We start from the raw sequence: 27,062 nt of genomic DNA on the forward strand, positions 1-27,062 counted from the left end.
CATTCACTGAATCTGTACAGGAACAATCTGATCGTCCACTGCTTCAAACTAAAAGCAGATCCGACAATATGCACCTGCCATCCACACTTGTAAGGGATTCAGTCAGCTCAGGCAATGTGCCCAAGACAGTCATGGATCTTTTTTTTCATCTGCTCTGTGTGTGGGCCTGTGGCCTGTTCACTCAGATACATGAGTAGACTTTTACATGTATGACAGGCAGACTATCCCACAATTCCTCACACTGACCCACAAGTAACATAGTCCCATACCCACACACTTCCACCTCCCAAACCCATCCACAGAGAAGACGGACATTCAACAAGAAACAGTCCTGTGGCAACCAGGTCCCATGAAGACAGCCGCCCAGATGTTCTCACACTCAACAGTAATGGATGACACTCACAACAGCTTTCATAACAAAGTGATCCAACAATGTGATCATCAGTTGTAATGAATGCAACAAATTACATGAACACAAACTCTTGGCCAGGACAGGCATTACTGGGTGCAGACACTATCTATCACCGCACTGAAAAGAAGTGAGTCAGGTTATTATGCTGCTGGTAGGGTATCTGCCTTGCAGATGTGGTGGAGCATATATGGATACATACGAACAAGCGTATATGGATTTGTACGAATGAGCGCATATGGATTGGTATGAATGCAGGGACATGCTCTTGAGAAACTTCTTCTTCGATCATGGGCTATGACTCCCATGTCTGCTCATATACATGGATGGGCTTTTACAAGTATGACCGTTTTTACTATCACCATGTATGCAATCATACTATGTTTTCGGGGGCGGGGAGGGGAGGGAAGTGAGAGGGGGTGCATGCCAGGTACACATTCTCGTTTCCATAACCCACGAAATGCTTACATGGATCATGGGATCTTTTACATGCGTATTTATCTTCTGCATGCGCATACACACACAGAGGTGGGTGGGGTTCAGGCCCTAGCAAGTCTGCACATCTACTGACCTGGGAGATAAAAAAAAAAAAAAAAAAAAACAACCCCACCCTTTACCCACCAGGTGCCCTGATCAGGATTCGAACCTGGGACCCTCAGATTCAAAGTCCCAACACTTAAACCATTCGACTGTTGCGCCCGTCCCTTGAGAAAGTGGAAAAGTGAGGAAGTGGACATGCAGCAGGATACTGACCCGGCGTGGAGCGGCGGACCCCTTTGTAGGGGTAGATGCGCTGCTGACTAATCTCTGCCAGCCAGCTGAGGACGGCATACGACAGACCCACAATCTCCACCGCCGATCCATCCCTGCAACCCATGTCACTCATGTCACACAGCCAGCTCTTTACGTGACCCACACAGCTTCACCTCTTCTCTTCATTCACACATGCACAGCTCTCTTCATCCATCAAAGACCGCTTGAAACGCAACTGTGAGACATGGATTACAAGTATGTAAATGCAAAAGCACATATGCACACACACACACACACATACAAACACATTCGCATGCACACACACACACATACACACACACACACTCGCACACACGTATATATACCAACACCATAAAGACACAACAAGCACGTGCACAACCCCTCTCTGTGCTGACAGGTTAATAGGAACGCAGTGTACAATGACAACACAAACCAGCATAACGTATAATCCAAATGCATCAGCTTCCTTCCCAACATGAAGACTGTTTTCATCATCGAGCTTGTAGAACTTTGTTGTTTATAATAATAATTGTAATACTACTGATACTGTTCAGCATTTGCTGTACGAACTGTGATGTGTCGTGTCGTGTTGTGTGTGTCATGCAGTGTTGTGTCATGTTGTGCTGAGTTGGAGTTGCATTGTATTGGTATGGTATTAGTATTCTGTTGTAATGTATTGCTCTTTAGTCACAACACATTTCTTTGTGTGAAATTCCAGCTGCTCTCCCCAGGTAGAACCCATCGCTACCATGCAGGGCTACCCCATGTCATGTCAGACAAGCTGGCACAAGAGGCCACCATTTACCGAGGAGTGGCAGGCTTGCCCAAGTTGCCAGCTTCTTTCGAATTGCCCATGAAGTCCATCCACGTGCCACAGTTGTGCACACTGCCTCCGTACACATAGCCCTTCGGCCAGTGCACTCCTATTTCCACGTTGAACCCTGCACACAGCCACGCTTACATTCACAGTCAGCCATCAAGAGAAAACAATGCGCATGAAAAAATAACACAAAAAAAGAAAGGGCCCAAAAAAGAAAGAAGATCAACAACACACCATGCCTCCAGTCATGTATTCATCAAGAGAAAACAATGAAAACAATGACCATTAAAAAAAATTCAAAAGGAAGTGTGGGGGGCAGGCCCGAAAAGGAAGAAAATTAACAATACACCATGCTCATAGTCACGTATGCATCAGAAGAAAACAATGTGCATGATACAAAAAAAGAGGGGGGTGGGTGGGGGGGGAGGGAGGGGAACCAAAAAGGAAGAGAATTAACAATAGCACAGAAAACCTGGCCTGTGTCCCATAAGCAATCACAGCAACACAAAGCTTTCATGGCATTCAACATTTCCATGCCAGTTCCATAGACTGGGAAAATTTTCAACGCTAAGTAAAATCAGCAGAGATCATGTGTGAAACCTATCATACAGGACAAACAAACAAAATGTCTTTTGAAGGAATTTAAAAAAAAAAAAAAAAAAAAAAAAAAAAAAAGGGGGGGGGGGGGGGGGAGGGAGCTTAACCCTTTGCGCCCTGACCACCGCTTTACCGGTGGTGGGGAGGGGTGGCATAATGCCTGGCCACCGGTTGAGCGGTGCGTAAACACTTGTGTCGTGTTTTGCTATTGGTTGACTTATATTGAAGAGCCAATCAGAAAAACCGTAATATTCTGATGTCAGCGAACATAGTACCAACATTGCTGCGCCGTTTCACTGTGTTTTGTGCAAGTGCTTTGGATAAAAAAGATCGATTTCTACCATGAAGCATGCAGAGTCTCAACATGACACGCCTCCTTTGATCAACTGATTCTGCATGCTCAGATTCATTTTCAACATCACTATCTGTAGCAAAATCATCCAATTCGAATTCCACCTCACTATCAGAGTAATCATTGTCATACTCTACTTCCAATAAATCATCAAGCATATCAATTACTTGCTGCATTGTGTACAGTTGTTTTCTCGCACGTTTTGTCCCTGATTTCTGCCCTGACGGGCCAGGATGAGACTCTGCACGCTTCAAGTGTTTACGCACCGCTCAACCGGTGGCCGGGCATTATGTCATTTTTCTCTGCCACCAGTAAAGCGGTGGTCAGGGCTCAAAGGGTTTAATACCAATTATTTGCAAATTTTGGCTCAGGAGCTCAGGCAGAAGGGTTAAAATTGCTCAGGAACTCAGGGCTCAAAGGGTTAAGAAGAGCTGGTAGGACTCTTCACTTCCAGATTACAGTGAATTTCGTCATGTCCACTTACGGAGAGGTTGCCCATTGAATGGCAACTTCACACCAACAATGAAAGCCAGATAAAGTAGACATGTACAATTTCACAGTTACTACAGGCAATGACTTGGCAAAGAGCCCATGTAACTAATCTACATGGTTAAAAACAAAAACAAAAAAAAAAGTTTAGGACCACTTGGTATTTTGGGGGCATGATGAAATGGAACTTCTGTTTTTTTCTGCCAATAGTGGCAAATACATCCAATGTCACAAGCATCTCTCATAACCCATCGTGAAATGTTGCACTTTTTGCATGTGCTCATCCATCTTTTTTTCTTCTTTTTTTTTATCGATGAAAATTCACAGCTATCATTTACAAACCACCCAATAATTGTACATTTCTGTCCGAAACATCAATTTATCAAACACATTTTTCAAGCTGTTCACAGTGCACAGTTGCCTAAAACAGCTGTTTGTGTGTTCTGTGAGAGACCAGTGGAAAACCAAATGCAGAATGCATATTTCACGTCATATCTGGATTTGTTTAATATTCTACCAAAACTGACTTGCTTTCATGAACTGGTCCTTAACTTTCTGTGAAGTCTGTGTAATCGACCTGATGTTGCCACCACCAAGTTCAGACAGGCAGCAATGAGCACTGACCCTCACTTGTCCAGTACATCTCTCCCCTTCAGTCTTCTATCTCTGTCTCTGTCTCTCTCTCTCTCTCTCTCTCTCTCTCACACACACACACACACACACACACACACACACACAAAGAACCCCAACCATCGACTGAACCCATGTTCTTAAAGTATATGATTCATAACAATACAGCGATGGGCGCAATAGCCGAGTGGTTAAAGCGTTGGACTGTCAATCTGAGGGTCCCGGGTTCGGATCACGGTGACGGCGCCTGGTGGGTAAAGGGTGGAGATTTTTACGATCTCCCAGGTCAACATATGTGCAGACCTGCTAGTGCCTGAACCCCCTTTGTGTGTATATGCAAGCAGAAGATCAAATACGCACATTAAAGATCCTGTAATCCATGTCAGCGTTCGGTGAGTTATGGAAACAAGAACATACCCAGCATGCACACCCCCGAAAAAGGAGTATGGCTGCCTACATGGCGGGGTAAAAACGGTCATACACGTAAAAGCCCACTCGTGTGCATACAAGTGAACGCAGAAGAAGAAGAAGATAACAATACAGCACTCAATCATCAAGGACTCGCGCTTATCAACAAACTGCGACCCCAGTGAGTTAAAATGGTAAGTAATGTGGGCAACTGATTTCCATTTCATCCTTAGCAGCTCAAAACGTCATGGATGACTTCACTTAACATCAAAACTCCGCTGTGTTTCTTGTCATCAACACCCCATTTATGGTCCATTGGTGAAGAACTGTAGACATGCACTGCTGATTGAAAATAACTATCCAATTTTCTGATTAAAAAAAAAAAAAAAATTATTCCCTCCTTGAATGCAGCAGTGAGAGACAAGACAGACATGTACTCAGCAGTGTGTGGGAGATGTCTGATTGGTTTCCCCAGTTTCTATCAGAGACTGACATAAGCCTACAGTTTCTCCACTGCCATGGGAATTCATTTACAGTTTAATCTTTTCTGAGGCGGCGAGACTGCACTAGCTCTTAGTGATGCAGTCTTGGGGCTGGTTGGCCTTTGGTGATCATCTCAACGCCAACTGTCCTAAACCCCTCCTGGCAAAGAGAAAGCGGATGTAACTTGTGCAAGACACTCTCCACTAGAATCAAATTCTGGCTCAGACTGACCAGAACAGCAGTCGTTTAACTACGTCCCCTCCTCTGTTTTGATGATCATAATCTGACTGACTGTCATGCAGTTTCTGACCTTCATCACTCATGTAGGGGTCAAGGTCAGGTCCCGCCCCTCGCTCTCGGAAACGGACACCTGCCATGTGTCGGGACAGGGCCTCCTGCATCACGGCACACAGCGGCTGCTCCTGTACACACCACACACACCACCATGTGTCAACACTGTATGCACATTATCCTGAGACTATTCCTCAGTGTGAATACTGCATATAAACCTTACCTACCACCCTTTGGTGGGCACTGTAGACACCAGTCACCAAACAGACACTCTAGCTTGTAACTGTTACTTAACACACACACACACACACAAGACACACACACATTCACCACATACACACAAACACACACGCACACACACATGCACACACACACTAACACATTCACAGGTGACTGTTCCTGAAAGCACTACACACACACACACACACACACACACACACACACACACACAAACCCTCACATATACACACACACTACCTTCAATATTGTTTCTGCATCACACACGCACACACACATACACACACTCACGCACGCACACTGGTGTTTAAAACAGAAAACCACACACACACACACACACACACAATAAAACATACCCTTAGCAATTTGGATTCATCGATTTTTTTTTTGTCATCATTTTTCTTTTTGGGAGCAGAGAGTTGCTGTTCTTTGTCATCATTTTTCTTTTCGGGAGCAGAGAGTTGCTGTTCTTTGTCATCATTTTTCTTTTCGGGAGCAGAGAGTTGTTCGTTGTCATCATTTTTCTTTTCGGGAGCAGAGAGTTGTTCATTGTCATCATTTTTCTTTTCGGGAGCAGCGAGTTGTTCATTGTCATCATTTTTCTTTTCAGGAGCAGAGAGTTGCTGTTCGTTGTCATCATTTTTCTTTTCAGGAGAAGAGAGTTCCTGTTCTCCTTTGTTATCATTTTTCTTTTTCGGATCTGAGAGTTCTTGTTCTTCTGTATTATTTGCTTCTGAATCCTAGAAACACAAACAAAAACACACACACACACACACACACAAAAAGCACACATACGCACGCGCGTGCGCACACACATACACACGCGTGTGCGCACACACACACATGCCACACACACGCACACACACACATAAACACATTTCCTGGTCATTCTTGCTGTGAGCTCTGTGCACACAGCCTTCAGTGGCTGGTCGTTCAACCACACTGGAACGCTGCGCAATGCTTTTTGCAATTCAAGCTGTGCTACTGGAGTATCATTTTGCACATGGAGAGACAGACAGACTGAGAGAGAGTGAGAGCAAGAGCGAGATATATATATATACCACATCATTTATGCCAGTACCTTCAAATTCATTCCAGTTTTTGATCGCAACTTTATCTGCCACTCCAATATTTCATTTTAGACAGTGCTTAACTGCTTACATGGAGTTTCAGTCATGGTAAAAGTAAACAAAGCCACTAATATGACAGCCTTCTCTTCCAATTGATATCATTAACGATGGACAACATTTCTTTCTTTTACAGTTAATTTTTTTCCATTTGTTTGTTTGTTAAAAAAATTTTTTAAACACACAGATAACATCAAAAATTCACAGCAAAAAACAAGGATGGCTTCACAAAACAGAACCTGCATAATACAAGAAATTTCACATCTCAGACTCGAAAAGTATAACTAAGTATACTGACTTGTGTGCCTATAATACAAACTTACATAATCATTTACTTTTGGGGGGGTGGGGGGAGTATGGACTTAAAAACACAACAACAAGAGACAAATGGCAGAAACTGGTGCATGGTGTGACAAGAAAGACAAAATAACCGGATCTCTTCAGCAGACAAGAGCCCCCACCCCTCTCCTTCTCCTACCCCCTCCTCCCTCCCCTCCTCCCCCTCGCACACTCACAGTGCTGCTGTCGCTGGTGGCTGGGGTGCTGTCGCAAGGGTAGAGTCGGAGCACGGGGTCCTGCAGGATGCTCTCCCCATTGGGCACCATCAGGGTGTAGGCCTTGATGCCGTGCAGCCACCACCACACCGAGTCCCGGCAGTTGAAGCGTGCGTCCCGCCCCTCCCACAGCAGGTTGGGGATCAGGCCGTGGCGCAGGACACCCGCGTAGGCCAGGATCAGACACCTGCGCACACACACGCGCATGCACCCACACGCACACATGCATGCACGCACATGCACACACATGCACACATGTATGCACGCACATGCACACACACACAAACACACACGTTGCGTGCACACACACATGCACACACACACATGCATACATACACACACACACACACACAGAGCCGTGGCCTAGTGTTAATGTGGTGGTCCACCAGGAAGCGAGTTTTCGAATCCCGCTGTAGGCCTAGTAGTGGGTAACACATCTGCCTAAGAATCAAAGAGAATCTGAGTGCATGGGATCATCAAATTCAACACTTAGCCAGTGAGCATTTTCTCCCTCTCCACTAAACCCCGAGCTGTTGTCTGGGTGCTTGTCTTTCAAAAATAAAAGACCCTCATCCGAATGCCGGGTCACCTTCTCTGGGGTGTTGGATTCCTCCAGGTCACAGGGAACCACACGCAAAACAATAAATCAGGGTTTCATGTGCTGCATGCACTTAGCACATGTAAAAGACCCCATGGCAACAAAGGAGTTGTCTCAGGCAAAATTCTGTATAAAAAGAAAAGATAATCCACTTTCACAGTAAAACAAACGCACTTCCAGACAGAAAAAAAAGAAAAGGGTGGCACTGCAGTGTGGTGACGCATTCTCCCTGAAGAGACCAGCCCAAATTTTATCTTATGTGGAGAAATCTGCTGTTATATATATATATATATATATATATATATATATATATAAAATATTTTCAAAAGCATACCATACAATACAATACACAGAACAGGGCAGTCAGTGAACCTGGGCTTAAAGAAGCCCACTCAAGATACAGGACTATTAAGACCTACTTTCATACTCTTGCTTATCCTTCTTTACCTTGACAAATCTTCCATCACCCCTTGACTTGGCATTTTAAATTTTTTGAATGATTGGGAAAGTTTTGTGCCTTGTCAAATCTTTGAAGGACTTGGGAATATTTCCTGTGTTGTTGCACCCCTGTATGATGTAGCCACTTCCTTTGCCAACTGTTTGTTTCACTGACCAGTACTTTTCTGATTGATTGATATGGATACTTATATAGTGCCTATCCTTGGTCGGAGACCAAGCTCTAAGTGCTTTATAAACATGGGGTCATTTACACAACAGGCTGCCTACCTGGGTAGAGCCGACTGACGGCTGCCATTAGGCGCTCATCATTTGATTCCTGTGTCATTCAATCAGATTTCAGGCACGCACACATACACACTCAGACAAACATGTAACATTTAACATTTTACGTGTATGACCGTTTTGTTTATTTACCCTGCCATGTAGGCAGCCATACTCTGTTTTCAGGGGGTGTGCATGCTGGGTATGTTCTTGTTTCCACAACCCACCGAGCGCTGACATGGATTACAGGATCTTTAACGTGCGTATTCGATCTTCTGCGTGCGTATACACACGAAGGGGGTTTATTACTTTATTTTGGATGTCAGTGTCAGTACTCTGATCACTTGACTCACAAAAGTCAGCCACAAGCAGCAAGGTTTCTCTCATTCATAACCCTGCCCAAAACATGCTGCCATGAAATCCAGTCATTCTGTGAAATTACTGTCACACACATTCTGGCTTTTTCTCCAATTTTTATCAACTTTGTGGAAGAGTACACTGTAAAGGGGGAAAATATCTATATATTAAAAAAAAAAAGCAGAATGAAGTCAATATTAATGCATTACATGTTTCTACTTTTGTTTAAACTGACCATAGACCAGACCTGCTAATCCCAGAACAAACTTCAGAGGTATATTTTCAGCAACAGAGAAACATATTTGGAAGCTGACAGGAATGTTTTCAGTTATTTTCAGTATCACACCCAAAATAAAACAACACAATTCTCTGGCGATTCCTTTTTTTGTCTTTTTTTTTTTTTTTTTTTAATCTTCCCTTCTTCAGTTATGCAGCATACAGTGGCACACTGTCTTTCTGTGTATTTTGACACACCCACATCATCAGAGAAGCCAAAGTCAGTAATAAGCAAATTCTCTCTCTCTCTCTCTCTCTCTCTCTCTCTCTCTGAGAAACCTAAGCCATACACAGGCACAGAAATGCACTCCCTCTCACCTGGCGTCAGCGTAGCGCCCAGTGATGAGCATCATGCCCCGCAGTGCAATGAAGGTATCCCGGCCCCAGCTGCGCCACTCCTCCTTAGCAAAGTAAGGCAGACCTGTGCCACACACCTCACACCACTGTTGAAGAGGACTCGCATTCACACAACAACCACACCACAGTTCACTGTCCTGACCTTGTGCACAAGGGTCCTGTGACTCTTCTGATGAAGGACATCGTTGTGTCTGGGTTCGCACCTGACCTCATCCCATGCAAAGGCTGACAGGTAGGTGAGAGAGCACATGTCGTACAACACAAGTACATTCCAACAAAAAGGCTGACATACGTACCATAACTTCCAGCCTGCAAGTGTACAAGGTGCAACTTTTTTTCCTTTTTACATTATTTGACCCCTGCATCTTACTGGCTGTATGCACCCTATGTGTGGCTGAAAACTAAATTGTGACTACCACTCGGTGATCCACTCGGTGCATGGCAGTGATAGGTTAGTTTGTGCACAAACACTGACCAGTGATCAAACGAGGAATTTTGAAACCCAGTCTTTTCATATTTCTCCTCAGACGTTCAACCAATGATCTACAGCAAAACCGACCCAGCAAAACAATTTACAGAAAAAGAAGAAGAAATTATAAGTATAGACTATTCAATTATAGAATGCATGATGTGTTGCTCATCCGATTAATTTTGGTGTCACTAGAAAGCAGGGACAAGACAGCTGGTAGTGGTTGTGTTGAAATTATTTCTCTCTCTCCTGTAAATCTTTAACATTCCAAGTCCAAGTATCCAGTCCATAATGAGTCAGTTCCTAGTATCCATTCTGATGGCGTTTTGAGTCACCAATCATAGTACATGCTGACAGTCCAGCTTTACTATTTGTGTCATTTCTTTGAAACAAAAAGGGAAAAACTGACTGCTGCATCGTCGCCATCATGAAAGTAAACTAGATGAAGCAAAATAGGGTGCAGGCTTGGAACATGCAACAAAGCAAAAAACTGAAATTTTGTGTGTAATTGTATGATTCTTATTCAAACCAGAATATGCAGATCAAGGTCAGTGGAAGCGTAAACTTTGCAATTTAAGTGTTGATTCATTTCTTTCTCTACCATTGCATCTGTGCTGTTTCCAAGCAAAGAATTGGGGATTACAGAGTTGAGGCTGAAGCAGGCAAATCATTTAACTTTTTCCCTGTTTTATCAAACAGTTCTGTTGTAGGTTTCAGCAAAATAAAAACGTCCCTGTCACCGAAAGTGAAAAAAAGGTATTCTTTGCCAACAAAAGGTTTTATTAGATTATCAGAATGAGACACTGCCTTGTAAAACTCACTTTTGACAAGTTTCAGTGTGTTTGTGCATTATTCACTGTCAAATTTATCGTTGACTTTCTTTTGTTTGAAAATCTCTTGCTCATCCAATTTTCTCACAAATCTGCACCATCTCTCAGTTTTTGTCAAAATATTTTTTTGAAGAAATGAAAAGTTGAACATTATGATGTGCTGCAGCTAAACATGTAGAAAAAAAAAGGGTACGTAATGAGCTTGTCTAGCAACTATAGAAGCACAATACACTGAATCTAACACTTTTGCTTCAATTTCTGACACCAACCTTGCATCAAATGGTGACCATCCAAGTGAGAAAGATAGACAAGCATAAAAAAACTGGAAGGCTTCTTTGTTTAAACATTAAAAGAAAAATAATAAGAGACCATGGTAAATACAACTACTCTTTGTATGAAGTGACCCGGCTTTACAGAACAACATGGGTAGGTCCAAGGCCCAAAATGATTTAGATATATGAAGACAGACACAGCCCTTCACAAAAGTCTACACACTAGGCATGCAACGTACTGCCCAGCCGACCAGGAAGGCCAGACCAAGGCCATCTAAACAAAAGACGCAAAACAGCATGCAACGTTCCAAACCTTCTTCTTCAGACTCAGAATGACAAGAACACGCCGACTCAGAGTGACAAGAACACGCCGACAAATCCAAAAAAGTCTCCATCCCTGAAACAGAGAAACGGAACAAGAGAAAGTAATACACTATGTAAGCCCACGCTTTCTCACAATCCCATGATTTCTCGCACATTGAGAGAAAGCATGGGGGCGCCCCGACACTTTCTCTCAGTTTACAAGAATGCGTGGGATTGCGAGAAAGCATGGTCGTTCCCCTGCCAAACTTTCTCTCAATTGTGAGATCTTGACTGACGTCACTATCATAATCATGATAGTCGTCATCGTCCTCCCTTCTCCTTTCTTTTTCTTTCATTTTTCTATATGATTTGTGTTATGAAAAGACAGGAATCAACCCCGAAGATAAAAGGAATGATTTTAAAAGAAAATAAGGGGGAGGTGGGGGGACTTCCCATCCTTTCACACAACTGAAAGAAAGCATGGCAGAGGAACGACCATACTTTCTCGCATTCCCACGCTTTCTCGTAAAGTCAGAGAAAGCATAGGGGCACCCTCCATGCTTTCTCTTTAATATGCGAGAAAGCGTGGGATTGCGAGAAAGCATGGGCTAACACACCCAGCTAGTACACCGGTGAGATGCCCAAAGCGCTGTATCATTCCAAGTAGTTTCTCACTATGGTATTAGTGATACATACATTTTTTTAAAGGTAAATGCATAACATAACTTCAACTTCCCTATAAAAAAAAAAAGACAATAAAGCAAAATGACTCAAAATTCATGCATAGATTTGCCATAAACTCTCATCTACCTCCCCACACCAACCCCCAACACCACCCACTCAAAAGAGACAAGATTGATGAATAATTCAATGTCCAGCAACAACAGATTTTTTTTTTTTTAATCTATCTGCCTTTCTTCTGGAAAAGTTGTAACAAAAATGCCCAGATGAGAATTCCCCAAAACCAGATGGCAGAAAGTAGGTGACAGGAAATGCTAAGAAGAATGTGGATGAAGCACACACAAAAAAAGCTGATATGAAATTACTTGTGTAGAATTGGAGCAAAATGGAAACGCTGTTATTTCTGTAAAAATAACTCGGCATACTGACTATTTTCAGACTGTCCTACACAAATTCAATATCAATGTCCATGTTCCATTCCTTGTGAAGAAAAAAGTACAGGCCACCTGAATAATAATAATAATAATAATGATAATAAAAATTATTTAAAAAAAAACAAAAAAACTATCAATGCTGGTCCACCGTTTCTTTGTCAGGTTTCTGAAGAACAAATATAGGTCAGACAAACTAACATGGCCCTGAACAAGGACAGACTGGTTCCCATGAAGGCTGACACAGGACTCTATGTACATAAAGATGATATGTCTTGCTACTGAAAGTATGAAAAAAAAACCCCAGAAAAAACAGCAATGTATTTTGGCACCTCTTGCTTCACATGGGACCCCATGAAAACAGAAAAAAGACATGTCCTCAGTTTTATGCACAGATCCAAAGAAGCCTTTTCTGCGCCATTTTAAATCAACACAATGCTCAGTACTCATCATCACTGTCCATAAAAGACCAAATCCCTTTTATTCTCTCAGTTATGTTCAAACCGAATGGGAAAAAAAATTTCTCCAGCTTTCCTTCAAGCATGCGACTCTTTTCACCTACTGGAAGAAAAAATACGCACTGTGAACTCAAGGCACAGAAAACATTCTTGGAATGAAAACTCTTAAAGTAATTTTTGCAGAGCCAGCCGACTGCACACTCTCTTGTCCTGTGTATTTTGAACCAGGAACAGAACACACACACACACACACACACACACACAGAGCATGTGCGCGCACGCACACACACACACACACACATGTGAATACACACACACACACACACACACACACACACACACACACACACACACCGACACCACACGACCTGAAAAACAGAACACACTGTGACACTGGACCCACCATGGAGAAATGAATCAAAATTCACAGGCAGTAACACCACACACAACATGAATGGACAGCAACCAGTGCACACATCCCAAAAAATGACAACACACAACCTGACAGCACACGCTGACCAAAAAAAGATTGGCAGGATACAAAACACTCCACAAATGATGTTAAATCAAGGTTCAAAATGAATCACACACATCTTGAGTGAATCACAATGACAACGAATATATGCAACATATTAACAACACATTCATTCTCTCCAAAGACAAAGACACAACAAAAACCCTAAATGGACAAACACCGGCATCACACGCTCCCAACAACTGTCACAGGAACAGTACTTACACTACCACCACAAACCAATGCCATGCAAAAGCAGGATAAACCGGTATTCCAGCACACACACAGACACACACACACACTGAGACAATGCACACACAATGGCACCACACACAAACACCACTGAGTTAGAGGTTGCCTAGCCTATACCTCACTGGTACACACATACACACACATACACACACAAACAACACACACACACACACACACACACACACAGACACACACACACACACACACACACACAACTCATACACGCACACACACACACACACACAAGTCTCTCTGGAGACCCTGACCTGAGGCAAGAGAGACAGGAGCCTGCTCCACCCTGGTGGACCTGAGGAAGGTCTCTGTGCGGAAGGTCGGCGTCAGCTTGGAGGACAGGGGAGGCAGCTTGGCCGTGCGCACATAGCCCAGGAACTGAGTGCAGCTCAGGGCCAAAGCTTGCACAAACGTCGACCCCAGCTTCACAAACCTGCACAAAGCACACTTCATTGGTCTTCGGCGTCGGCGTCTTCTTTCCACAGGTTAACGCCCAGCCCACACAGTACAAACACAGGTGTGTTCTGTAAGGTGAAGGGATAGGGGGTGGGTGGAGGGCAGGGTGAATGATTGGACAGGTAACAGACCTTCTGGCCCAGGGGTGCCCATAACACCCCTCACCCACCATCCCACCCACTCTCTTCAGGTGGTTCTCTTCACTGGGTAAGCCACTAAATCTGACCAGCACAGAGCAAACCTATAGGCCCTGTTTACATCAGTTTGACATGGTACTGTATATGACACTGAACAATGACACTGAAGGGAAAAAAAATCTCCAAGGAACATACCAAGCACAAATAAAGATCGGTTTGGGGAGGGGGCAAGGGGCCAGGGATATGGGGATGTTGGAGATATACAAGAACTCAAGTCCAAACAGCAAGCAGATTCTCTGGGAAGTTGTAAAGGCGAACAAGTAAAAATTACGCATCTTTCCATCAACAAAATGACACCAGTCTGAATAAAACAAAAGTTCAGTGTTTAGCTGTTCTTCCACTTTCTTTTAATTTGGTCAAACTGAGAATGCATCCAACTATGACATTCATCTCCTGCTGCAAAGAAACATTCCATTTCTGACTGAACTCACATACACTATCTATGAGTGTGTCCATGGTGAAGAAACATTCCATTTCTGACTGAACTCACATACACTGTCTATGAGTGTGTCCATGGTGAAGAAACATTCCATTTCTGACTGAACTCACATACACTGTCTATGAGTGTGTCCATGGTGAAGAAACATTCCATTTCTGACTGAACTCACATACACTGTCTATGAGTGTGTCCATGGTGAAGAAACATTCCATTTCTGACTGAACTCACATACACTGTCTATGAGTGTGTCCATGGTGAAGAAACATTCCATTTCTGACTGAACTCACATACACTGTCTATGAGTGTGTCCATGGTGAAGTTAACCCCAAATGTGCTACTATGCCTGAACGGTGGTCTCCTGCATAAAAACTGCCTACTGAAATTACTGTAGCACATGAGGCCTGAAGCAAACAAAGCCTGTAAGGGGCTGAGACAGCTACCTTCACTCAGATTATCTTTTCAGCAAAGTGAATTGTTATATATTCAATGCACAACATTTATACACACCCCTTGCAACGTTGCTGAGACCATAGTCAAAAGTAAAACTCTAAACAGGACATGCTCAACTACATGACAATAACCAAAAGTTACATTCTACATGAGATGTGCTGCTCAACAGTTTCAGTTTCTCAAGGAGGCGTCACTGCGTTCAGACCAACCCATATACACTACATCACATCTGCTGGGCAGATGCCTGAACCAGCAACATAACCCATCATGCTGGTCAAGCCTTGAATGCATACATAATCATACTATCAGAGTGGATTTCTTCTACAGCCCTTTTCCAGGGGACAACACTTGTGTTGGCATGTGTTCTTTTTCGGAGCGTGCCAAGTACGTGCTGCACAAGGCACCTCAGTTTTTATCGTCCCCTCCAAACAACTAGAGGCTCAGTTTGATTTTCCAGTCAAACGTGAGAGAAAGAGGTGAGGCCTAGGATTCGAACCCGGACAGTGTATTGGCAGATAAGTGTCTTAACCACTCTGCCACCTTCCTCCTAAAATCCTGCGCAACATGCCGCCACGCACTGCATGCTCACCATCATGTCACACGTTACTTACGGAGTGAACTGCTGCAGTCCCATCTCCCTCAGAGCCACATAGGTGCCAGCAATGACAGCGTCAAAGTAGCGGGGCTTCACGGATGGCGGCAGGTTCTTCACGTGCCTGAACAGCACCTCCAGCCAGTCTGCAAGCTGAAACACAAGCACCCAGTCCCATGACGTGCTTACCTGTTGCATTTCATTAACAAAGCATCTAAAACAGCATTTCTCAGCAAAAGCTGTAGGAAGCGCAGGACTGGGTGGGGACACATGGGTAGGGGTGGGGGTGTGAATGGGGGGTGAGATCACTTAGACCAAACACACACCAACACACACACACACACACACACACACACACACACACACCAGTCCACTACACCCCCCCCCCCCCCCCCCTGCCCCTCCCCCCCACAGCAACATATATTTCTAACTTAATCGAAAGTTCAGAAATAGATCTAAAAAGTGTGGCGACCACATACACTTCCACACCTGTACCATTATGGGAGACACAGAGAGCAGCTTTTGATATTGCAATCAGAAAAAGGATGAAAATATTAATATCATGAAAGTGAATGTAAACACCCGCCCATATGAAAAGTATCAAAACCACCTTCAGGTGTTTACAGACGGTTCAGTGCTTGAAAATAAAAACACGGGTGCAGTTTTGTAATTCCAGTGCTTGAAATTGAAAGGGCATTCTATATTGGAAGCAAGCTATCTATATTTACAGCTGAACTAGTGGCTGTAATGCTTGCGTTGGCATATCTGATAAATCTCCCTTTAACTATTTTCAGAGTAGTTTTATTGGTTGACTCAAAATCAGTCTTACACGCATTAGAATCGTTAGATATAAAAACTCGATCAGACCTTATTTTTGAAATATATTATCTATTGCACATTCTATCAGCCAAAGGCACAACCACAGAATTTTGTACGGTACCCTCTCATGTTGATATAAAGGGAAATGAAATGGCCAACAGAACAGCAAAAAAAAGGTGCACAAAGAAAAGAGAACTGATTTGAAATACTTATCCAACAATCAGCTTCACAATGTTACAGACGTCTCAAGTTTTCAATATGGAACAGACACCAGGCTAGTGCTGATGACAGAATTTCACACCAAAAGGACAAAGAGTTTACAACTGAAATTACCCAACACAAATTGATGGATTTCCCATCGTACTATCATAGACTGGTAACTTCTCTGGTGTCTCGTATAAGACTGAACGCTTTCAAGACAAAGTTTAGCAAAAACGTTTCTTGTGTATGTGGTAAACAAATCACACGAAATCATATTTTGTTTCGGTGTCAAATTATCAACAGGTTACTTCCAAAGTCATGTAAAGTTAGAAAATTCTCAGAACAAAACATGGGAGTGTTTCTATGATGCGACCTTACCGATATTCGGTTTTAATTTATATTGTAGTTTATGATGTTAATTGCTGTTACACAGATATTTATGAATTGTTGATTCCATTGTTCTAGTTTATCCTTTCTCTGTATATCCCCTTCAATCCCCATCCCCTTACCCCAGTCTCACACACACAAACACACATACACACATGACACGTCTAATATCACTCAAAGTGAAAAGACGTTAAATTAAAGAAAGAATGCCCAGCAGTGACCCAACCCAGACAGGGTGACGATGACAATACTCACAGGCTTGCTGGAGCCACACACACACACACACACAGAGCCACACACACAGAGCCACACACACACACACACACACACACACATGAACACACACACACATCCAGAAGTGACCCAACCCAGACAGGGTGACGATGACAATAGTGTACACACAGGGCTTGGTGGAGCCACACACACACACACACACACACACACACACACACAATTACACACATGCACACACACACACACACACACATGAACACACACACCCAGCAGTGACCCAATCCCGGCAGGGTGACAACAACATGGATACTCACAGGCTTGGTGGATCCGGCCACCTTGAAGCGGGCCACAATATAGTCCATCAGCCAGGGCCCGTCCCTCAGGTTGTCACACAGGGGATGACCCATCTTGTGCTGGGGTCGGATCTCAGCCAGCACAGACATAACACCTGCACACACACACACACACACACACACACACACAAACACACCCACCCACCCACACACACACACACACACACACACACACAAGCACACACACAAACACACACACATTAATGACAATGTGTATGAGGGACTCACTGAAGGAATGTCATTTGATTTCCACACACACACACACACACACACATATACACTTTTCCACCCACCCATACACACAGTCACATACAGCACAACACAAACACACACAAAGGAACACACGAAAACGACATGAGATCCGGACCCCTTGACCCCCAAACTTTACCCACCCCTCAGACCGCAGTAACACAGATTGCCATAGTTGGGGATTTTGTAGGTGGAGAAGCCAAAGCCGTCCCCCTCTTCCTCCACCCCCACACGGTACAGGATTCGGTTCAGGTCGCTCAGAGACAGCCGGCCGGCAATTTTCCTGAAGGCCGAGTCCTGCCACTTGCACTTGTAGCTGCTGTCCCCTGTGTAGGAACGGAATATGCTGCTGTACTGGCTCAGCCCCCAATGGACCCCCTCCAGTGCCTTCTTGGCCTTTTCCGTTGGCGCGCACCTGCACATGCACAGTCAGTTTTCAGCTTCCCAAGGGGGCATCACTGTAGTTTGCACCAGTCCACTTATGCCAAACCACATCTGCTAGGTCGGTGCCTGACCAGCAGCATAACCCGACATGCTTTGCCAGGCCTCGAGTGCATCCATAAGTATTTTTGTGTACCTGTCAGTGTGGATTTTCTTCCACAGAATATTTTTTTTGCCAGAGGACAACACCTATGGAGTAATGGCCTAGAGGTAATGCGTCCGCCTAGGAAGCGAGAGAATCTGAGCATGCTGGCTCGAATCACGGCTCAGCTGCCGATATTTTCTTCCCCTCCACTGGACCTTGAGTGGTGGTCTGGACGCTAGTCAATCGGATGAAACGATAAACTGAGGTCCTGTGTGCAGCATGCACTTAGCGCACATAAAAGAACCCAATGCAATAAATGGGTTGTTTCTGGCAAAATTCTATAGAAAAATCCACTTCGATAGGAAAAACACATGAAACTGCACGCAGGAAAAAATACAAAAAAAATGGGTGGCGCTGTAGTATAGCGACACGCTCTCCACAGGGAGAATTTCACACAGAGAATTCTGTTGTGATAAAAAGAAATACAAATACAATGTTTTTCAGTGTGCCATGTGTGTGCTGCATACAAGACCTCAGTTTATCATCTCATCCAAATGGCTTGACACTCAGCTTGATTTTGCAGTAAAACCTGGGAGAAAAGACGAGAGACAGGGATTTAAATCTAGACCCTCACAAACACTGTACTGGCAGATAAGCTCCTTAACCAGTCTGCCACCTTTCTCTCTGCACATGCATAAGCGCACAAGAAGCTGACAGAAAGTCATCTTGCAAAGTTGATGCTTTGTCAACACAGACTGAGGTCTAAGTCAATGCTGTAAAACTTGCAGGTCATCTTGAAAACACACACACACACACACACACACACACACACACACACACAAAAGCTTCCAAAATGAGAGGCCATGATTAAGAAGAGTTAAAATGTAACCATTTTTTGCGCCATTGTGCTTGGCAAAAGAAATTTGACAATGTAAAATCAACATGAAGCTCATGACCAAAACAATTTTTTTTTTTTTTAATGAAACAAAACAAAAAACAACCAAATTATATTTCAAGAGAGCAAGTGGAATAACCATATAACCATTATTACAATTTTCTTTAATCCAGCCCTCTACAGGGGTAAAAGGGAGAGGGGGAGAGAGAGACAGACAGACAGACACACTCACATGACCAGCCTTGCTGGAGAGCGACGACGGTACCCAGAGTGAAGTTGTTGAAGTAGACAGACAGACAGACAGACATGACCAGCCTTACTGGAGAGCAACGATGGTGCCTGGAGTGAAGTTGGTGAAGTAGACAGACAGACAGACAGACAGACAGACATGACCAGCCTTGCTGGAGAGCGACGACGGTGCCCAGAGTGAAGTTGGTGAAGTAGACAGACAGACAGACAGACAGACAGACATGACCAGCCTTGCTGGAGAGCGACGACGGTGCCCAGAGTGAAGTTGCTGAAGTAGACAGACAGACACACAGACGGACAGACATGACCAGCCTTACTGGAGAGCGATGACAGTGCCCAGAGTGAAGTTGTTGAAGTAGACAGACAGACAGACAAACAGACATGACCAGTCTTACTGGAGAGCAACGACAGTGCCCGGAGTGAAGTTGTTGAAGAAGACAATGGTCCTGTCCTCCTCCTCGGAGAAGTCCTCCTTGCAGTAGTTGCTGTAGCTGATGTGCATGTGCTCCTGCAGGTCCAGGAAGTAACCCGCACTGGGCAGGCCGTTGATCTCCTTCTCGTTCCTCTTGTAGTTGCAGCGCGGGTTGTGGATCAGGTTGCCCTCAAACACCACCTCCTCCACCACACCTGTCCACATGTACGCCAGTCACAGTCATACACTGCCTCAAGGCTAACAGTAACATATTTGCCATTTGTTGTAGGTCTGCACGTTACCACTAGGACATAATGAATGTCAGACCTTTCTTGTTGCCCTGTTGAATACTAGTTATTTGTACCGTGACGTTTTCTAAATAAAATACTGTTTAAACCAAGCAAGGGTCTGATTTTCACCTTAATGCTCAAATGACTGTTACTGTATGGGAAGTTGAAGGGGTCATAATCATTCATATTTCCTCACTTCTTCTACTTCCTTCAGGCGACAACCTTCATCTTGTTGAAGATTACTTCACACTTGAGGGGGCAAAAAAGACATAAAAAAACTATAAACAAGAGAGGCTAGGCCTTCAAGACTCACTTGTGATACACTTAAAAAAAAAAAAATCTAATTGTTAAAATGTGTTCTGTATTTGTTATTATAAAGCTTCGGGTTAAAAAAAAAAAAAAAAAAAAAAGTCCTAACCAGATTCAAACCCTGCGTGTTTGGGTGAGAAGAAACTGTCTTACCCATTACACTATCGTGGCTCCTTAACCGACGTTCTAAAATTTAATATTTGACATACTTTTTTAAAGGGCGATAAATCAATTGCGGTATTCGCAGTGAGAACGCTGTTTAAATCAGAATCATATTATTCTGGTGTATCTTGGGCATTCAAAAAATCTTTAAGGGCAATAAAAAATTCTTTTTAAGTCCGCGGTAAAGGAGACGTGGCTATCGCCGCAATCACACTGCAACATTTAGCTGTTTTCTCTAAATCTAGATAGATGTACAAGTTCCGCCGGGAATGTAGTACAACACGGTCGATTTAATTTCTCTGTTATGTTTTATAGTTTTAAAGTTGATATGAAAATTTAGTATTTTGTTAAACTAATAACATGTAGAGCCAAGTACAAGTACTTCTAAACGTCGTAAGAAGTGAAAAGGACTTCATTTTGAGAAAAGTCAAGACTGGAGATTTTTTCCTTTCATCGTGATCAATTCAAGGGTATTAACTCGCATGGTTTACAATTTTTAACTGTGAATTCTGACTGATTCTGTGGATATTTTTATGGCAGTTTGGGGCATAATCCAGTAAGTGATGAGGTATTCACAAATCTTTCTCTGAATAAATATTTAACGGTCTCCTTCTCCAACTTTCCATCACATGCTATCGTGTATTGTCCATTGAATATAGGATTGAACGGGCAGGTCAACAACTTGAAACAAAATGGCATTGTTCGCGTTCGCAAAGAATATGAGCACGCACTTTGAATGTGTATAAATATGTGTACGCAACTGATTTTTGCCCATGACCTTCAGGGCTCAGCCAATAGATCTGTAAAGTCCACTCGTTGCATTGATTTTAGTATTTTCCGAAAAAGACCACTTGGGCGAATGAACATAGTGAAAGCCCTGTACACTAAGAGTAAAACACACAAGCTTTTTATGTATTGAGTATAATTTCAAAATGTAATGTTTGAGATGAGAAAGATCAGTTTAAAGCAAATTAAGTCCCCTAGCATTAATTACAGAGTAATTTCCCTTTTTTACTATCTGCACCAAAACGCTTGCAAAATAAATAAAACTTCCATGCTTAGCAAAAGAAGTTCCTGTTTGAACAAAAAATGATAATAATGACTGCTCTTGTTGTTGTGTCAGAATATCAGATCAAAGTGCCAAGTTTAGAGAATACAAAAAATATAAATATGCAGTTTGCATATAATTTGGCTTCTTTATTTATTTTTTTGTGCCCATCCCAGAGGTGCAATATTGTTTTAAACAAGATGACTGGAAAGAACTGAATTTTTCCTATTTTTATGCCTAATTTGGTATCAACTGACAAAGTATTTGCAGAGAAAATGTCAATGTTAAAGTTTACCACGGACACACAGACACCCACGGACACACAGACACACACACACACACACACACACACACACAGACAACTAAACACTGGGTTAAAACATAGACTCACTTTGTTTACACAAGTGAGTCAAAAACTGTTCAGATCTTGTCTCTACTGAAGGTGCAGATGTTACACTGTCTGGGAGTACATTCCACTCCAGGATGGTTCTTGGTAAGGAGTATTTGCGGTACTCCACAGTGCAGGAAGGGACAGGGTAGGACTGGGAGTTGGTGTGGTGGGCTCGATATCTACCAGGAACTTATCATCTGACACAAGTCTGTGTGCAGAGACTTTTCTAGTCTGTGGGAAGCAGGTGATTTTTCAAGATTCCAGAATGTACGCTCAGACCCATTTAGAGCATGAGCCATAATTTGTTTTTTGTTTTGTTTTTTTAGTTTCAAGAATGCACTTAATTGTCTGCAGGTTCTCCAAATAATTTTGTTCTCTTATATCTAGTTAAAAATATTTTAAAATAGAGCTGCCTTCAAACAGAAAAGCATTTTACCTTTGAACAAGTGCAGTTTATCAGTTTCTCTGAGCACAACATTGTTTCTCAAGAATAATCAAAACACTATAATTTTCCATCTTCAGTCTTCAGTAACACTTGAAACAAATCTCATCAGCATTTATCTATCGATCAAAATAGTGTTATTCTTCATCAACACTAAAAACAAAATTTCATCGGCACCTATCTATCAAATCTTGGCAATATAGAAATCAGTATCATAAACTTGCATTATGAATGTATAAAACATACTGCCTGATACTTAAATCTATCACAGATTTCTGGATTTTTATTTAAAAAAAATTTAAGCACACAGACTGAACATGAACTTCCTGTCTACACCGAAATAATCTAAAGTCAGAGGTGCCAATCCCCAGTCCATCAGTACTCCTGATAATGTACATCAATGATTTCTTAACCCATCTCCCTGTTTTTCAAGCAGCACAATTTTAGTCAATGTGCTTATATGAGCATTAACAAGCGTTCAAGACTGGTAAAGTAGAATGATTAATGTCTTAAGAATAAAAAAAAACCAACACTTTTAACAGTCAATTCATCCATTAACCTACTGTATCTTTAGATGAATAAACACTGAATTTTTTTTCTTTTGATGGAGAAAGATCATTCAAATGATCAGAGTCCAAATATGATCACAACACGTTATACTGTTGAACAAAAAAAAGTCTTTCAATGCAAGGATCGATTTCCACGTATGAATAAAGGGAGCATCGTAGAAGCCAATCTTTGCACTTTTTATTTTCAGGTTGATTAGGCTCTTTTAATCTGACTTTTCTTGTTTAAAATTCCAGAAATGAGACCATCACAGACACTATATTGGCAGATAAGTGTCTTCACCATTGTGCCACCTTCCTACTCAGACAATCACCACCACTCACCATTTTTCTCCAAATGCCAGTGGCTGACCTTTGTGTTATGATTGGTCCAGATTGGTCACATGGACTTAAATTCATCCATGATTGATGATCTTATATCAGTGGCACTAGACCACGAACAAAACTTGCAAATGCTCAAGGGAACCATCTCATGGTTACATAATTATGTCAGTATAATTATGTCAGTCAGGAAAGAGACAAGACTGCATGAGTAAAAGTATTAGTATTCATCTCAAAAAGAAAGGGCTGTTTGGAGTAAATGGAAGCTCAGCAGGGAAGGGTAGACAAGCCAGTCAGCATACGCAAGCAGGGATAACATATAAGAGACAGACAGAAACAAATGCTAGGAACAGCTACACAAGCACTGATGCAATAAGCTTGTCAGAAAAAGAGAAGGGTGGACGGGAGAATGCACATATAAGTGGAGGAGGAAAAATATTCATACATGTACACTTCCTGCTTCACAAACGTGAGTACTGAGCAGGAGGTGGTTAGAGGAAAGGGTTGGAAGAGAGAGAGATGGGGTGAGAACTTGGAGGGAGGAGGAGAGAGAGGGAAGGGGAGAGGAGTGGAAGTTATGAATGGGAGAGAGACATGAGTCAACATGACAGGATCTGATCCTACTTCATGGAAAGGACAGGAGAAGGGCAGAAGGGTGGGGTGGGTGAGCTGGTTAGAGAATCCTGAAAAGGGGATGAAGTGTAACACAAGGGAGAATACAGTCCATCAGCTGAACAGGTGAAGCATTGTTCAGTGTTAAGTGTGTCTGTGCGAGAGAGACATGCAGACAGATGTGCACTCACACATGCCTCTTAATATAACACGCATGCAGACATGCTCATGAAACAGATCGGTCAACATCAAGACACAACACATAAGCGCTTGCCACGCCACTGCAACAACAGTGAACAGACTGAGGTAGTTGGAGGAGTGTAAGCAAAGGATACTGGCAGGTTGGGAGAGACAGGCACAAGGGGGCGGGGATGTGTCGCCATTGACTGATAAGATACCAACAGAGCTACATGTGAGGAGAGGGGGATGGGTGGGCCCAGACACACAAAATGACAAACCCTCAGACAGCACACTGTGCAGCAACCAGTCATGGAGAGATGGTAGCTGCAGACATTTGCAAGCAAAACATTACCACTGTTCATTGATAATAAACATCAGCTGAACGCTAAACCCTAAACAATCAACAGTGACATGTCTCACTCAAAAGAAAACATTTCCCTCTCCAGTGCCAAGGCCTCTTCATATGTCACAATTTTACTTTCAACAGACACCATGAACATGTAATAATCACCAGGCATTCCTGACATTCCCTGAAACATCAGGATAAATACTCTTTCACAGCCAAGTTTCTGTGTGAAAAACACTCACCAGCACCAAATATCTTAGACTCCATGTTCTCAGTCACACAATGCAGCTTGTATCAGCACAACACAGCAGACTTGTTTACTTCAAACTCAGTCAAGGGGAAAGGTAGTCAATTTCCTTTTGTGCGGGAAGTTGGCTGCAGCTGTCAAGCTTTGTTATGATGTGAAAAAAATGGTCCTTTTAACATGACCACTCAATGTCCACTAAAGTCGCCAATAGCAGTGAACTATCCTGTCAACTAAAGTCGCCTGTGGTAGTGAAAGAATTTTTTTTAAAATTAGATTTGGTACCTATCTTAACTGATGAGAGTAATCACATCAATACAATCCAGCAGCAAACTGACACCCCTGCCCTTTGGCTCTTCAAACACAACACACAGTGAACGCCAAGGTCTTGCCCAGCATGAATGGTTTTTCACAATGATGGTCAATAAGCACTAGTCTATTTTCTGTCCTTCTTACTTATCAACAACAAACCAGTATATACAATATAATACTGCAATCAGGGTTCCCACAGATGTGACCAAAACAAAATTATAGTCGTTTTCTAAACCAGACTGAACATTTTCCATGTCCAATACAAAAGCCAAACTGAATCAAAATTTTGTTTGCAACACCACTGACTAAAGACAACAGCGGACATCCCAGTCTTGTGGTTTAATTTCCATCACTGTCAGTTTGTCCGACTGTTTGGTCTTTATAAAAAAATATTTTTAAATGCATTTAGCACTTTGTTAAATGGTACTAGTGAAAGGTATCTCCCAAGACTTTTCAGGACCCTGAAGGGCAACACATGATTTTCCAAGACTTTTTCCAGCCCTGGAAAATTTTCTCCCCCTCCTCCCCCCCCCCCCCCACCCGACCCCCCCTCCATGCCCCCCACCCCCACCTCCACCCCCGCCATCATTCCCACCAAGATATTTCCAACTTCCATGGCTTTCTATGAACCCTGCGCAATGGGTTGAAGGGTAGAGATCCCAAAATTCAATTTTCTTTGTTTCCAAACTGGTTGGTGTCCAGAGGGAAGAGGAAGAGAACTCACCCTCAATGCGGAGAGGATTGAAGAAGAACTTTTGGTTGAGGTCTGGAGGCATTTGGAAGATCAGGCTGGTGACAAGGATGACCGACTTGAGGGTGACAGGGTTGTAACGAGTTATAGCCACTACCCCAGGAATGACGTCTTCCGTGTGGAGCTGCCATCATGCACACCCTTCACTCTCAATCTTATTGTCAACATACAAAACCTCAACACCTGTTAAAAGAAAACTACCAGCCAGTACAGTCACATTCATGCACATAAACACAGATCATGCCTTCAACCTTTTTCATCACAGGATTAAAAAATTCAACATGAACATAAACATAATTATACATCATACATGATATTATATAAATGATAAAAGAAACACAAAACCAACAAGAGAAACAAGGCCTTCAAGACTCACTTGTGATACACACTTTATCCAGTAAAAAAACAAAAAACAAGAAACACACTTTATCCAGGGGTTGAGTCCTGTCCAAGTTTTCAGTGTCAGCAGATTCATGGGAGACTGTGTTGGAAGGGTGTGGTGGTGGTCTCCACTCTAGAAGGGATACTCGCTCACTCTGGTTCCGCGACTAAGCGATCATTGTTTCCAGTACGGGGCTTAGCAGCAGTGCCCTAACTGTGTTAAATCAAAACAGGCACTAGCGAAATTCACCAAAAATACTCTGCAGCGGTGCAGGGTCTCCTCTGATATGTGGCCTCCTGGCAAGCTGACACAAACAGTTTCCTATGGACTGTCAAAGCTGGGATTTCGACAGATGTACCAAGGTGTGTCTGTGTGTGGCGAGAGTGGGGAGGGGCGGGGGCCGGGGGTGGGGGGGGGCCTCTGAACGAGTGGTGTGGTAGCAACGCCACTGAAAATGTACAGATGATGGGGTAGCAAAACTACAACAAAATCAATACAGCAGGAAGTGGGAGGAATGTTGCAGAGAACCTCCAGGGGTTTGTACAC

At 43.0% G+C, this 27,062-nt stretch overlaps 1 protein-coding gene across 1 annotated transcript in view; it reads right to left on the minus strand.

Annotated features, from left to right (window-relative positions):
• Positions 1-27,062, minus strand: part of LOC143295238 (glycogen debranching enzyme-like) — a 66,856-nt gene that overhangs the window by 11,753 nt on the left and 28,041 nt on the right. The window contains exons 16-28 of the mRNA XM_076606818.1: positions 26,108-26,258; positions 20,144-20,375; positions 18,222-18,493; positions 17,791-17,924; positions 15,855-15,988; positions 13,956-14,134; positions 11,364-11,447; positions 9,441-9,543; positions 7,133-7,358; positions 5,847-6,230; positions 5,273-5,384; positions 1,989-2,124; positions 1,163-1,275 (exon numbers count right to left, since the gene is read on the minus strand). Of these exons, the coding sequence (XP_076462933.1) occupies positions 1,163-1,275; positions 1,989-2,124; positions 5,273-5,384; positions 5,847-6,230; positions 7,133-7,358; positions 9,441-9,543; positions 11,364-11,447; positions 13,956-14,134; positions 15,855-15,988; positions 17,791-17,924; positions 18,222-18,493; positions 20,144-20,375; positions 26,108-26,258 (2,260 nt within the window). The remainder of the gene's footprint in view (positions 1-1,162; positions 1,276-1,988; positions 2,125-5,272; positions 5,385-5,846; positions 6,231-7,132; positions 7,359-9,440; positions 9,544-11,363; positions 11,448-13,955; positions 14,135-15,854; positions 15,989-17,790; positions 17,925-18,221; positions 18,494-20,143; positions 20,376-26,107; positions 26,259-27,062) is intronic.

The sequence above is a fragment of the Babylonia areolata genome, chromosome 20 (genome assembly GCF_041734735.1).
Source record: "Babylonia areolata isolate BAREFJ2019XMU chromosome 20, ASM4173473v1, whole genome shotgun sequence".
Taxonomy (NCBI): domain Eukaryota; kingdom Metazoa; phylum Mollusca; class Gastropoda; order Neogastropoda; family Buccinidae; genus Babylonia; species Babylonia areolata.